The 12,978-nt window shown below is 45.0% G+C and overlaps 1 protein-coding gene across 1 annotated transcript in view; it reads right to left on the bottom strand.

The window, feature by feature from the left end:
* The window catches only part of dchs2 (dachsous cadherin-related 2), a 38,803-nt gene extending 35,299 nt beyond the window's left edge, over positions 1–3,504 (bottom strand). Inside the window, exons 1-2 of the mRNA XM_072670618.1 lie at positions 2,190–3,504; positions 204–791 (exon numbers count right to left, since the gene is read on the bottom strand). Of these exons, the coding sequence (XP_072526719.1) occupies positions 204–791; positions 2,190–3,338 (1,737 nt within the window). The 5' untranslated portion in view covers positions 3,339–3,504. The remainder of the gene's footprint in view (positions 1–203; positions 792–2,189) is intronic.
* Between the last annotated feature and the right edge of the window lie 9,474 nt (positions 3,505–12,978).

Genomic DNA, 12,978 nt, shown 5'->3' with positions numbered 1-12,978 from the left:
GTAGGTACCATGCAGTGGAAAAGCACCATAATGCTCTATAATGTTCATATATGATACAGTACAAGAAGTGTAGGGATTGATATGACCTATTATTTAGATAACAATCATTTACCTTACTTTTTAAGGAACTAGTCGTTAATTGCACTCCTATATATAGACTAGTATAGACTGACTTTTTAATATAAACAGTCAGGTTGGTTTACCTGTAGAAAGCAGGTTCCGATGGCCAGATGCTCCTGGATGGTTGCATTGTAGAGCTGCTGGCTGAACACAGGTTTGTTGTCATTGATGTCCTCCACATGGATGCTTACAGTGGCTGTGGAGGTTAATGGAGGAAACCCTCCATCCACAGCCACCACCAGGAAGGTCAGGTCAGAATCACTCTCCCTGTCCAAGCCTGCAGCTATGCTAATAATGCCGGTCTGGGGGTCGATGTTCACTAGGTAGTCCTGATTTGACTGCAGGATAGAGTAGAAGATGCCAGAATCCTCATCCCTGTCATGGGCTTTGACCTGCAGGATTGAGTCTCCAATTGGCAGATCCTCAGTGACACTGACTTCATAGGCTTTTTTCTCAAAGGTCGGAGGGTTGTCGTTCACGTCTGTCACTTGAAGGAGGAACGTCCTTTCACTTCTCAAAGGAGGAGATCCAAAGTCAGAAGCAACTATGGTTAGTTCGTAAAGGTCCTTCTGCTCCCTGTCCAGTGGGCCATCCACACACAGAGCATACAGAAACTCATCCGTGGCCTTCAGGGTGAACTTCTTATCTCCGCCCTCAAGAAACACACTGACCTGTTTGTAGGTATGTTCAGAAACAAGCGTGTTATGTTGGTGTTTTTACATGTATTTGTTCAACAGACCAATCTATTGTGTTCTATTACAGCATATCAAACCACATCAAACTTTGAAGTGACTGCACTGAATCATATTGCAACTACTGTCTTGTATTCCTGTCGATCACACTGTACCACATGCCGTATTGCTATCATGCTGTATGCAATGACTCTAGAAAATAATGATCCTGTGGATCCATTTCTTTCCATACTATAGAAATTGAGTCAAAATTGGCCATGCTATCAAATGTGCAGTAGCCCGACTCGCCTGCTTATTTGGTAGTCCCGCCCCCTTCTCCCAGAGCAAGCATGTCTCAGACCATCTTCACTGAGCTTAGAGTGCAGAAGCAAAGCTGATACCCAGTTTGTCCAGTAAGTGTAATGTTTCAACAGTAAAAGTGCAGTTTATGTAAGTTGCATTACAACTCTTCAGCCAAGGTTGTTAATTACTTGTCAATCACTTAACACCGCCTTCTTACAATATAACAGAATAACAGTTTAAAAACTGTTAGGAGAAAGTGCCAATATTAGCACAGTCAGAATTAGACACTGGAGATTAAAAAACAGAAGAAAAATGGGATTGAAAATGGGTTGTTTTGTAAGAGACGATATATAGTCACAAAATCATGAACATACTCCAGCACAGCTTTTACACATCAACTTTTAACACAGAAACCCTGCAATTGGCTTTTAGGTGTTTGCTTCTCAAAGGTTATGCTTGTTCCCATTAAGCAAGCTGAGCCATGCTAATGCTAATAATTACCCTCCGTGCTCAGAACCGTCCGGTCCTGCGGTGGAAAAGAGGCCGTGTGTATTACAGAGCTGCATATTGTACTGAATTGCATTGCAGCGTATTGTATTATATTGAACTGTATTACAGTATACTGTATTGTACAGTATTGTGTGTCATGCTATTTAAAATTCATTCAGTCACAGCATATCACCTGGTTTCACAACATTGTATTAAATCATTGCATTACATTGTGTCACACTGTATTATACTGTATTAACACATATTGCAGTGTATCATATTGTAGTAAACTGTACTGCAGTATATTGTACTGTATCATACTGCATTGTAGCATACCATATTGTATTGTAAAGTATATATCACAGTATGTATCACAGTGTGTTACAGTATATCTCGCTGTATCACAGTATTGATACATAATGTATATCAAAAATCAAAACATTAACACATTCATGTAAAACAGATTTTCATACACCATTTATTAAAAATATATATCGAATTTTAAGAATCACTACACCACTACATCAAGAATATTAATACAACTGAAATGCAGTGTAATATGGATAGATATAGATGCCATAAATGAGTATTCATTTGTATACATACCTTCTTGATCTCACCCAGGTCTGGGTCAGAAATGGCAATCCTGGCCACGTAGTCTCCATATCCAGCGCCTTCTGACACCTCGGGATCTCCTGTTTCACTTAGAAACAGCACGTTAATGTTGGGGCTGTTGTCATTGACATCCAGAATCTTGATGCCCACAAACGTGTTGCTGGACTCAGGTTGAGCGCCATGGTCCTTCGCTGTCACTACAAGTTCAAAAAACGTTTGACTTTCATAATCCAAAGGTTTATTGAGGCGAATGACTCCTGTGTTCTTGTCCACAATGAAGAACTCATTGGGGTCACTCTGTCGCCTGACGATCTCGTAGGTGACCAGGCCATTGTTACCTAGATCAGGGTCTGTGGCGTAAACTTGGCACACAGAGGTCAAGAGTGGAGCGTTTTCCCACAACACGGCCTCATATTCAGTCTGGTTGAACACAGGTGGGTTGTCATTTTCATCCAGAACATTCACATGCACCTGTAGATGACCTGTTTTTGGTGGCACACCTCCATCAAAGGCCTCAACGGTCAAACTGTAGAGGTCTTGACCTTCTCTGTCCAGCTTTTCCATGAGAACCAAGTCAAAGTTGAGAATGGTGCCACCTCCCCCATTGCGGAGCTCCACTTTGAACAGCTCCTCTGCTCCACCTTTCAAGACTCTGTAACCCTGAGTTCCAAACAGGCCCTCGTCCATGTCCAGAGCTCCAGGCAGCTCAAAGTGTGATCCAGGCAGGCTCAGTTCAGAAACGTTCAGCTCAAAAACTTCTACCGGGAAAGTAGGCCAGTGGTCGTTTACATCCTTCACCACCACCGTGACCTTAATGACCTCCCCGGTCAACGTTGCTGCTGCAAACTCATACTTGTCCCTGCGCTCCCGGTCCAGTAAAGTGGCCGTGGAGATGATTCCAGAGTCTGAGTCTATCTCCAAGTCTCTGAACACATCTGAGTCTCTACTTTCAGATATGAAAAAGCCATGGAGCCCTGCGCCCGACGGCAAGGCGGCCCTGAGATCCCCCACCACGGTAGACGTCGGCAGACCTTCCTGGACAGACAGCCTGAGGTGATGAACTTGGGCAGTCAGGCTATTACACATAAGCGCGAGTACAGTGAATGCACACTGCAGTAGAGTCCACAGGTGAGGCTTCATGTTCACCTGGCCAGGTTCCAACTCTCAACACACTGCACCCACAAGCTGTAATTCATGATTCACTGCGGTGTGCGGTTCCCTCCACATTACACTCCGCTGCTGTGTGTCTGTCAGTATGTTAATCTGTGCTGAACTCCAGCTTCAGCGCAAGCCCCACAATGACTGAGCTTCACTCACCGGACCGCCCGGTTAGGGGCGGCGCTTGTTCAGCCACGTGACATCTAATAAGTATCATGGACACACCTGTTGTTCAATCTCAGAGAGAGAGAGAGAGAGAGAGAAAGGAAGGGAGGGAGAGAGAAGAGGAAGAATGGGAAGGAGAGAGAGAGAGAGAGAGAGAGAGAGAGAGAGAGAGAGAGAGAGAGAGAGAGAGAGAGAAAGGGAGGGAGGGAGGGAGGGGGAGAGAAGAGGAAGAATGGGGAGGAGAGAGAGAGAGAGAGAGAGAGAGAGAGAGAGAGAGAGAGAGAGAGAGAAAGGGAGGGAGAGAGAGAGAGAGAGAGAGAGGGAAGAAGAAGAAGAATTGGGAGGAGAGAGAGAGCAAGAAAGGAAGGGAGGGGGAGAGAAGAGGAAGAATTGGGAGGAGAGAGAGAAGAGGAAGAATGGGGAGGAGAGAGAGAGACAGAGAGAGAGAGAGAGAGAGAGAGAGAGAGAGAAAGGGAGGGAGAGAGAAGAGAAACAGAGAGGTGGGGCAAAGAGGGGGGGCAGATGGAAAATAAGAAAGGGAGGAAGAAGGAAGGGAAAGGGAGGGGGGTAAAACCATTAATACACATTAATATCCATTAATATCCATTAAGGGCAAAAGTTGGTGTGTTAAAGCAGGGGGAACACAACAGTGTGCAGGTCAGTGGACCTAGTGGACCAGGGTGGGAGATCACTGCAATAAAGCTCGGAGCTTACTGCAGAGCTGCATCGCCCACCACCTGCTTGACAAAATCATTGCAATTTACCATGCAGTTAGTAAGAATTTTAAGTGTGTTTATTTAATCTAAACCTATCATGCAGAAAGCCCAGTATTTCAACCCCCAAACAAAACAGTTTATCCAATCCTCTCTGTCTTTCTCGCTGGTGCTCGTTGGTGGTCAGGGTATTATTTACTGTTCCATCAGTTCACAGAGCCTGTGGCTGATTTAGATGGTGTTTTACTCCAGAGGTTGGCATTTCTGATGAGGTTACAGATAAAGCTTCCATCTAATGAATCTTCCACTCAGATGCAACAGTAGAGTGGAGCACCCCTACACCCCTACACCCTCGTACCGCGACACTAGCGGGGAAACCAGCTGAACAGCACCACCTGCTGGGCAACAAACTCACCTGCTGTATTTTTTATCAATTAATGAATTTACAGTCATCCAGTAGTTACATTACTTACAGCATAATTATCTGTTATGCTGTCTATTTATTTTTTTTTTACACATTATAAGCTATTTAACTGGGCACTACTATTTTACTAAATACCACTTAAACACTAATGATATTAATATGCACAGAATACTGATTTTATGTATGTTTCCCTGTTTATTTAACCTCTTCATGGATGCATAGTTTTTTTTAGTGTTCATCACGTTTGCAGTTTATGTGTCCAGTCCTTTATTAAAGTAAATGAGGTTATCTGCTAAATAAATACTGAATACATCCAAAACCACTAACCATATGGTTTATGACCAAATTCTCTGCAGCAAGCTATGTCAAATTTGACATTTTTCCAGATGTTAAGACAGGTCTTTAAACATAGGTGGACAAAAAATGAATGTGAATGATAGCCAAATAGTTCATTCACTCATCACCAGGCTCAGATGTTTGGTCAAAACAAAATAAGAGCTTTTCATTTAAACACATCAATGTTTACAGCACAAAGAAAAGATGTAAAGCTTATGGAAGTGTGAGCTTTAACTGGTGGCAGGATAGAAGAACGTACAGCACTTGGTGTTCCCAGGGTCGAGTTTTAATTGTTATTTAATCAGTCCTGCAGCACTTGTTTCCAAAATACCTTTATAGGCAGTTTATTTCAGATGCTGTCATTTGTAGCGAGGTTGCAGGAAATGTTTCCATCCAATAAATCTTCAACTCAGATTACCCTTCTGTGAGGAATGCTAATTCTTTGCCCTTCTGGACAGAGCAGCTCTATCTGACAGATTCCTTGGTCTTCTAGATTTTTATTGGACTTCCACAGTTTTCATTAACTACAATATTAAATGATGTACAGTTAGAGCTGCAGGTTGGGAACATGGTGCATACAAGTTGGATCTGTTTACAGCCTCAGCAACTGCTCCGAGGGATCATTGGTTGTTAAAGCCAGTGTCTACTGGGTTACAATATTCTAAATATTTCAGTATTGAAATAGAATAAGCATTTATCTGGGAAAAATATATATATTTTTTCTGCCAGTTTATTATAAGTTCATAACAAAACACTAAATAATAGTTAGAAGAGAATCATGAAAATTAGTAGACAGGGGCCTTAAGTGTCAGCATATGGTTTGAAGAGTCAGACTATTTATTTCATGATAATTTGGTCATTCACTGAGAATTTCACCAGCAGAGAAACTAACTCAACAGCACCACCTGCTGGCAACAACCTGACTTGAACAATAACAACCTCAAGAAATGATCTGCTTTGCTGCACTGCATGTTTAAGAATTGTTCATGTTTTCAGTGATGGGAACTCCAGGGTTGTTCCATGTCGATGAAGTAGTTTATGTGTATGTTACTACAGAAGCCTTTTTCACCATATTTTTAAGATAACTACAGGTGCAAAGATGGACAAAAACCTTGAATGCTAGCCAAATTTCTCAACACAGCAATGTTTACAACATAAAGGAGTTTTAAAAACACCCAATTCCTGTAAAAGATATAATGCAAATGGAAATATAGGCTTTATCTGGTGGCAGGATAGAAAAGCTTACAGCACTTGGTATTCCTAGGCAGTCTGCCAACCAACTACTTACCTGGCCTAAGCCGGTTTAGCTTCCATGATCAGACAAGATCGGGCGCTTGCAGAGTGGTATGGCCGTAAACAGAAGCAATTTTGAGAACTTAAGTGTTTAGATTCATAGCTTCGACCACCATGTCATTTTTTATGCTGCGCTCATCGCAAAATTGACACTGTAAAAATGTCTGTTAAAAACATTTACTGCAATACTGTAAATTCATGAGAAAAAATGTAAACCAAAAAACAATGCAGCAGTGTTTCATTTACAGTAACTTACAGTCAAACTTAAATGTAAGAATAAGAAGAATATGTTAGAAGAATCATATTTTTCTTGTAGAATTTTAAACAGGAAATAATAATGTAATGTAAAAAGAGCCAATATAATATATTAATATAATGGGTTTTTTTGTCAGGCAGTTTTTTCATACAGAAAGAAATTAAATTTGTACAAATGTGTACAAGTACAGTTAACTGCATGTTTAGAATTGAGTAGGCCTCTATTTAACAATGTCATATGTGTAAGTGAGAGGCAGTATGTATCAATTTGAAAACTTGAAAAATTGATGATTGGAAACATTCCCAGCGTGACGAGCATGCAAAACAAATTTGGAAAGTGTGCAAATCCTTCATGTATGTACAGTGCTGCTTTTCTGCTGCTTTTCAAAGTTGAATGACTTTTGCCTTCTTTTATTTGTAATACATGTCTTCACTCCTCCTCTCATCTCGACCTCCTGTGGATGTGACTCTCTTCTCTCGCTGCTCCATCTCCTGGCTTTGCTCCATGCACTATTGATGTGTTATTGCCTTTGCATTTCTCTCCGCCTTCATGGTCCTTCCTCTCCGCCGGGATTTCTGGCTTGTCTTTGGGGTCTGCTAGGATGGCACATTCTATTTTACGTTTGTCTCACCTTAGGCTGCAAGTAATCTGGAGATATTGGAAATACTCTATTGGTTTCTGCTCAATGTATGAAAGCTGCCGTTGTTTTCCACCTTCTTGGTGGTTTTCTGGTCATCGACACCCCCTCACAGCTTTCTTGCACCTTTTGTTGCCTTGGCATTCCCCTCTCCAGTAAAAAGACCATGGGACCTTCACTGGAGTTCCATTATCCATATTCCACATACTCCGTTTCGCCATCTTGCAAACATCACAAGTTTAAAGGGAAGGGTAATCGGCAAACAGGCGGTTCTACATTGGCCTTTACTGATTATATGAACAGCAGTGGTGTTTTCTAGGTGGATTAGTATTGCTTTCCTGTCCACTCATGCCCCCCAAGGAAGAGTGGTGATGACAAGGTAGAGCTCCCAGAGGGCTAAAGAATGGTCAGGCCTGGCTACGAGGTGAATAACTGTGCAGGCCGGGGAGAGGCGAGCCACCGTAGTAACAGTCAAAGCCGGTGTTGCTGGAGCTGGAGTTCCTTGGACTCTGTCCTGTTACAAGGGTCACATTATCTCCCACCTCCTTCGCCTTGCTTCTCGGTCCAATCCCTGCAACACTCAACCGCTCAAGTTTTGGCTTGCCTTGCTTCACCACTGGACCAGCGTATCCTTTTCATATGACTGTCATCAGCGCCCCCTCGGATGTCCAGTCCCTTCTACCGGCTTTGACTGTTACTACGCTGGCTCGCCTCTCCCCGGCCTGCATAGTTATTTACCTTGTAGCCAGGCCTGACCATTCTTTAGCCCACTGGGAGCTCTACCCTGTCGTCACCACTCTTCCTTGGGGGGCATGAGTGGACAGGAAAGCAATACTAATCCACCTAGAAAACACCACTGCTGTTCATATAATCAGTAAAGGCCAATGTAGAACCATCCGTTTGCCGATTACCCTTCCCTTTAAACTTGTGATGTTCGCAAGATGGCGAAACGGAGTATTTGAAATGTGGATCATTCATTGAGAACAAACACGGACAGAAACCCCAGTGTGTTATTTGTAATGACGTGCTGGCTCATGAGAGCATGAACCCATTCAAACTAATGCAACATTTACAAACGAAACACCCCGCATGTAAAGACAAAAAGCTGGTGGAGTTTTTTCAGAGATGATTTAATGAGCTGAAGGTATCAGAGTTTCTTGCTCCAAACAAGAACAAGCACTCCTGGGCATCTAATCACATAGCTCACCGTATTGCGAAGGACAAGAAACCCCACACAATAGCCGAAGAGCTTTTTTTTGTGGACATGGTAAGAGAGGTGCTGAATCGCTGAAAACCATACCCCTGTCCAATGATACTATAGCTTGGCGTATTGAAGACATGTCTGGTACCATAAAACAAAAGACCACAGCTCACGTCCAGGCAAGCCCTTACTGCGCTTTACAGATGGATGAATCCACGGATATAGCGCACTATGCCATTTTACTGGTTTATGTGAGACATGTGAGTGACGGTGATTTGCAGAAACAATTTCCCTGCAGCAGAGAACTCCCTACCACTATCAAAGCAGAAGACACTTTCAACTCCATGGACTTGTATTGGAGCTCAATGGGCCTAAGCTGGGAATACTGTGTTGGAATCCCAACTGACTGCGCTGCCTCCAAAACTGGGAAACATTCAAACAAACATTGTGGTGAGACAAATTCTGCCGAGGGCACTGAATGTGACTTGGAACCACTTGGTGCTTTTTGAACCGTGAGGCCCTGGCAGCTAAGAATATGATTCCTGTGCTTGATGAAGCTTTGCTTTGTCATCAAAGTGGTGAACCACATAACACAGAGCGTGAAAAAACAGTCGCTGCTTTTCAAATCTATGTAAAGATTTGGGCTCCGTGTATATGCAGATGTTGTAGGGGTAAGGTCTTGTCACGCTTGTATGAACTGTCACTTTTGCTGAACCTGGCTCGCACTTGTTGCATATCTGATATTTTTGAGCACCTCAACATGTTAAGCGTGTCTATGCAGGGGAAACAGTCCAACAAAATTGTTGTGTTGAAGAAAAAGATCACACTGGGGGTACATCATTTATCCAAAGACAGAGCTGGACATGGACATGTTTCCAAACGCTTGCCAGGAAGCACAGCAGCTGGACACCACGGCCAAAAATGATCAAGGTGAATCTCAATAAACTTCAAACTTGGTTTGATGACTACTTCTCAGAGAGACACAGAGATATCATTAATCCACATTATCCACCTCTTTTCTCTCTTCCTTACACCTTATCCACCTTTTCTCTCTCCCTCCACCTTATCCACCTCTTTTCTCTCTTCCTTACACCTTATCCACCTTTTCTCTCTCCCTCCACCTTATCCACCTCTTTTCTCTCTTCCTTACACCTTATCCACCTTTTCTCTCTCCCTCCACCTTATCCACCTCTTTTTTTCTCCCCTCCACCTTATCCACCTCTTTTCTCTCTTCCTTACACCTTATCCACCTCTTTTCTCTCTTCCTTACACCTTATCCACCTCTTTTTTTCTCCCCTCCACCTTATCCACCTCTTTTCTCTCTCCCTCCACCTTATCCACCTCTCTTCTCTCTCCCTCCACCTTATCCACCTCTTTTCTCGCTCCTTCCACCTCTTTTCTCTCCCCCTTCACCTTATCCACCTCTTTTCTCTCCCTCCACCTTATCCACCTCTTTTCTCGCTCCTTCCACCTCCTTTCTCTCCCTCCACCTTATCCACCTCTTTTCTCGCTCCTTCCACCTCCTTTCTCTCCCTCCACCTTATCCACCTCTTTTCTCTCTCCCTCCACCTTATCCACCTCTTTTCTCGCTCCTTCCACCTCTTTTCTCTCCCCCTTCACCTTATCCACCTCTTTTCTCGCTCCTTCCACCTCCTTTCTCTCCCTCCACCTTATCCACCTCTTTTCTCGCTCCTTCCACCTCCTTTCTCTCCCTCCACCTTATCCACCTCTCTTCTCTCCCTCTTCACCTTATCCACCTCTTTTCTCTCCCTCCACCTTATCCACCTCTTTTCTCGCTCCTTCCACCTCTTTTCTCTCCCCCTTCACCTTATCCACCTCTTTTCTCTCCCTCTTCACCTTATCCACCTCTTTTCTCTCCCTCCACCTTATCCACCTCTTTTCTCGCTCCTTCCACCTCTTTTCTCTCCCCCTTCACCTTATCCACCTCTTTTCTCTCCCCCTTCACCTTATCCACCTCTTTTCTCTCCCTCCACCTTATCCACCTCTTTTCTCGCTCCTTCCACCTCCTTTCTCTCCCTCCACCTTATCCACCTCTTTTCTCGCTCCTTCCACCTCCTTTCTCTCCCTCCACCTTATCCACCTCTTTTCTCTCTCCCTCCACCTTATCCACCTCTTTTCTCGCTCCTTCCACCTCTTTTCTCTCCCCCTTCACCTTATCCACCTCTTTTCTCGCTCCTTCCACCTCCTTTCTCTCCCTCCACCTCCTTTCTCTCCCTCCACCTTATCCACCTCTCTTCTCTCCCTCTTCACCTTATCCACCTCTTTTCTCTCCCTCCACCTTATCCACCTCTTTTCTCTCTTCCTTACACCTTATCCACCTTTTCTCTCTCCCTCCACCTTATCCACCTCTTTTTTTCTCCCCTCCACCTTATCCACCTCTTTTCTCTCTTCCTTACACCTTATCCACCTCTTTTCTCGCTCCTTCCACCTCTTTTCTCTCCCCCTTCACCTTATCCACCTCTTTTCTCTCCCTCCACCTTATCCACCTCTTTTCTCGCTCCTTCCACCTCCTTTCTCTCCCTCCACCTTATCCACCTCTTTTCTCGCTCCTTCCACCTCCTTTCTCTCCCTCCACCTTATCCACCTCTCTTCTCTCCCTCTTCACCTTATCCACCTCTTTTCTCTCCCTCCACCTTATCCACCTCTTTTCTCGCTCCTTCCACCTCTTTTCTCTCCCTCTTCACCTTATCCACCTCTTTTCTCTCCCTCCACCTTATCCACCTCTTTTCTCGCTCCTTCCACCTCTTTTCTCTCCCCTTCACCTTATCCACCTCTTTTCTCTCCCCCTTCACCTTATCCACCTCTTTTCTCTCCCTCCACCTTATCCACCTCTTTTCTCGCTCCTTCCACCTCCTTTCTCTCCCTCCACCTTATCCACCTCTTTTCTCGCTCCTTCCACCTCCTTTCTCTCCCTCCACCTTATCCACCTCTTTTCTCTCTCCCTCCACCTTATCCACCTCTTTTCTCGCTCCTTCCACCTCTTTTCTCTCCCCCTTCACCTTATCCACCTCTTTTCTCGCTCCTTCCACCTCCTTTCTCTCCCTCCACCTCCTTTCTCTCCCTCCACCTTATCCACCTCTCTTCTCTCCCTCTTCACCTTATCCACCTTATCCTTATCCCTTCACCTGAGCAGTGGTGGCTCAGCGGTTAGAGCGCCGGGATATTGATAACAGGGTTGTGGGTTCGATTCCCGGGCTCGGCAAGCTGCCACTGTTGGGCCCTTGAGCAAGGCCCTTTACCCTCTCTGCTCCCCGGGCGCTGGAGTTGGCTGCCCACCGCTCTGGGTGTGTGTGTGTACTCACTGCCCCTAACACGTGTGTGTGTGTGAGTGTGTTCACTACCAGATGGGTTAAATGCGGAGGACACATTTCGCTGTACAGTCCACACTGTACAGTGACGAATACGTGCACCTTTATCCTTTATCCTTTTTTATCCACCTCTTTTCTCGCTCCTTCCACCTCTTTTCTCTCCCCCTTCACCTTATCCACCTCTTTTCTCTCCCCCTTCACCTTATCCACCTCTTTTCTCTCCCTCCACCTTATCCACCTCTTTTCTCGCTCCTTCCACCTCCTTTCTCTCCCTCCACCTTATCCACCTCTTTTCTCGCTCCTTCCACCTCCTTTCTCTCCCTCCACCTTATCCACCTCTTTTCTCTCTCCCTCCACCTTATCCACCTCTTTTCTCGCTCCTTCCACCTCTTTTCTCTCCCCCTTCACCTTATCCACCTCTTTTCTCTCCCTCCACCTTATCCACCTCTTTTCTCGCTCCTTCCACCTCCTTTCTCTCCCTCCACCTTATCCACCTCTTTTCTCGCTCGTTCCACCTCTTTTCTCTCCCCCTTCACCTTATCCACCTCTTTTCTCGCTCCTTCCACCTCCTTTCTCTCCCTCCACCTTATCCACCTCTTTTCTCGCTCCTTCCACCTCCTTTCTCTCCCTCCACCTTATCCACCTCTTTTCTCTCCCCCTTCACCTTATCCACCTCTTTTCTCGCTCCTTCCACCTCTTTTCTCTCCCTCCACCTTATCCACCTTTTCTCGCTCCTTCCACCTCCTTTCTCTCCCTCCACCTTATCCACCTCTTTTCTCGCTCCTTCCACCTCTTTTCTCCCCCTCCACCTTATCCACCTCTTTTCTTCTCTCCCTCCACCTCATTCTTTTTTTTCTCTCTTCACCTTTTCCTGCTCTTCTCTCTCCTTTCACCGCTTTTCTATCTCCTTGCATCTTATCCACCTCTTTTCTCGCTCCTTCCACCTCCTTTCTCTCCCTCCACCTTATCCACCTCTTTTCTCTCCCCCTTCCACCTCTTTTCTCTCCCCCTTCACCTTATCCACCTCTTTTCTCTCCCTCCACCTTATCCACCTCTTTTCTTGCTCCTTCCACCTCCTTTCTCTCCCTCCACCTTATCCACCTCTTTTCTCGCTCCTTCCACCTCTTTTCTCTCCCCCTTCACCTTATCCACCTCTTTTCTCGCTCCTTCCACCTCCTTTCTCTCCCTCCACCTTATCCACCTCTTTTCTCGCTCCTTCCACCTCCTTTCTCTCCCTCCACCTTATCCACCTCTTTTCTCTCCCCCTT

The sequence above is a fragment of the Salminus brasiliensis genome, chromosome 24 (genome assembly GCF_030463535.1).
Source record: "Salminus brasiliensis chromosome 24, fSalBra1.hap2, whole genome shotgun sequence".
Taxonomy (NCBI): domain Eukaryota; kingdom Metazoa; phylum Chordata; class Actinopteri; order Characiformes; family Bryconidae; genus Salminus; species Salminus brasiliensis.
Note: the sequence above shows the minus strand (reverse complement) of the source record. Positions and strands in the feature narration are given on the sequence as shown.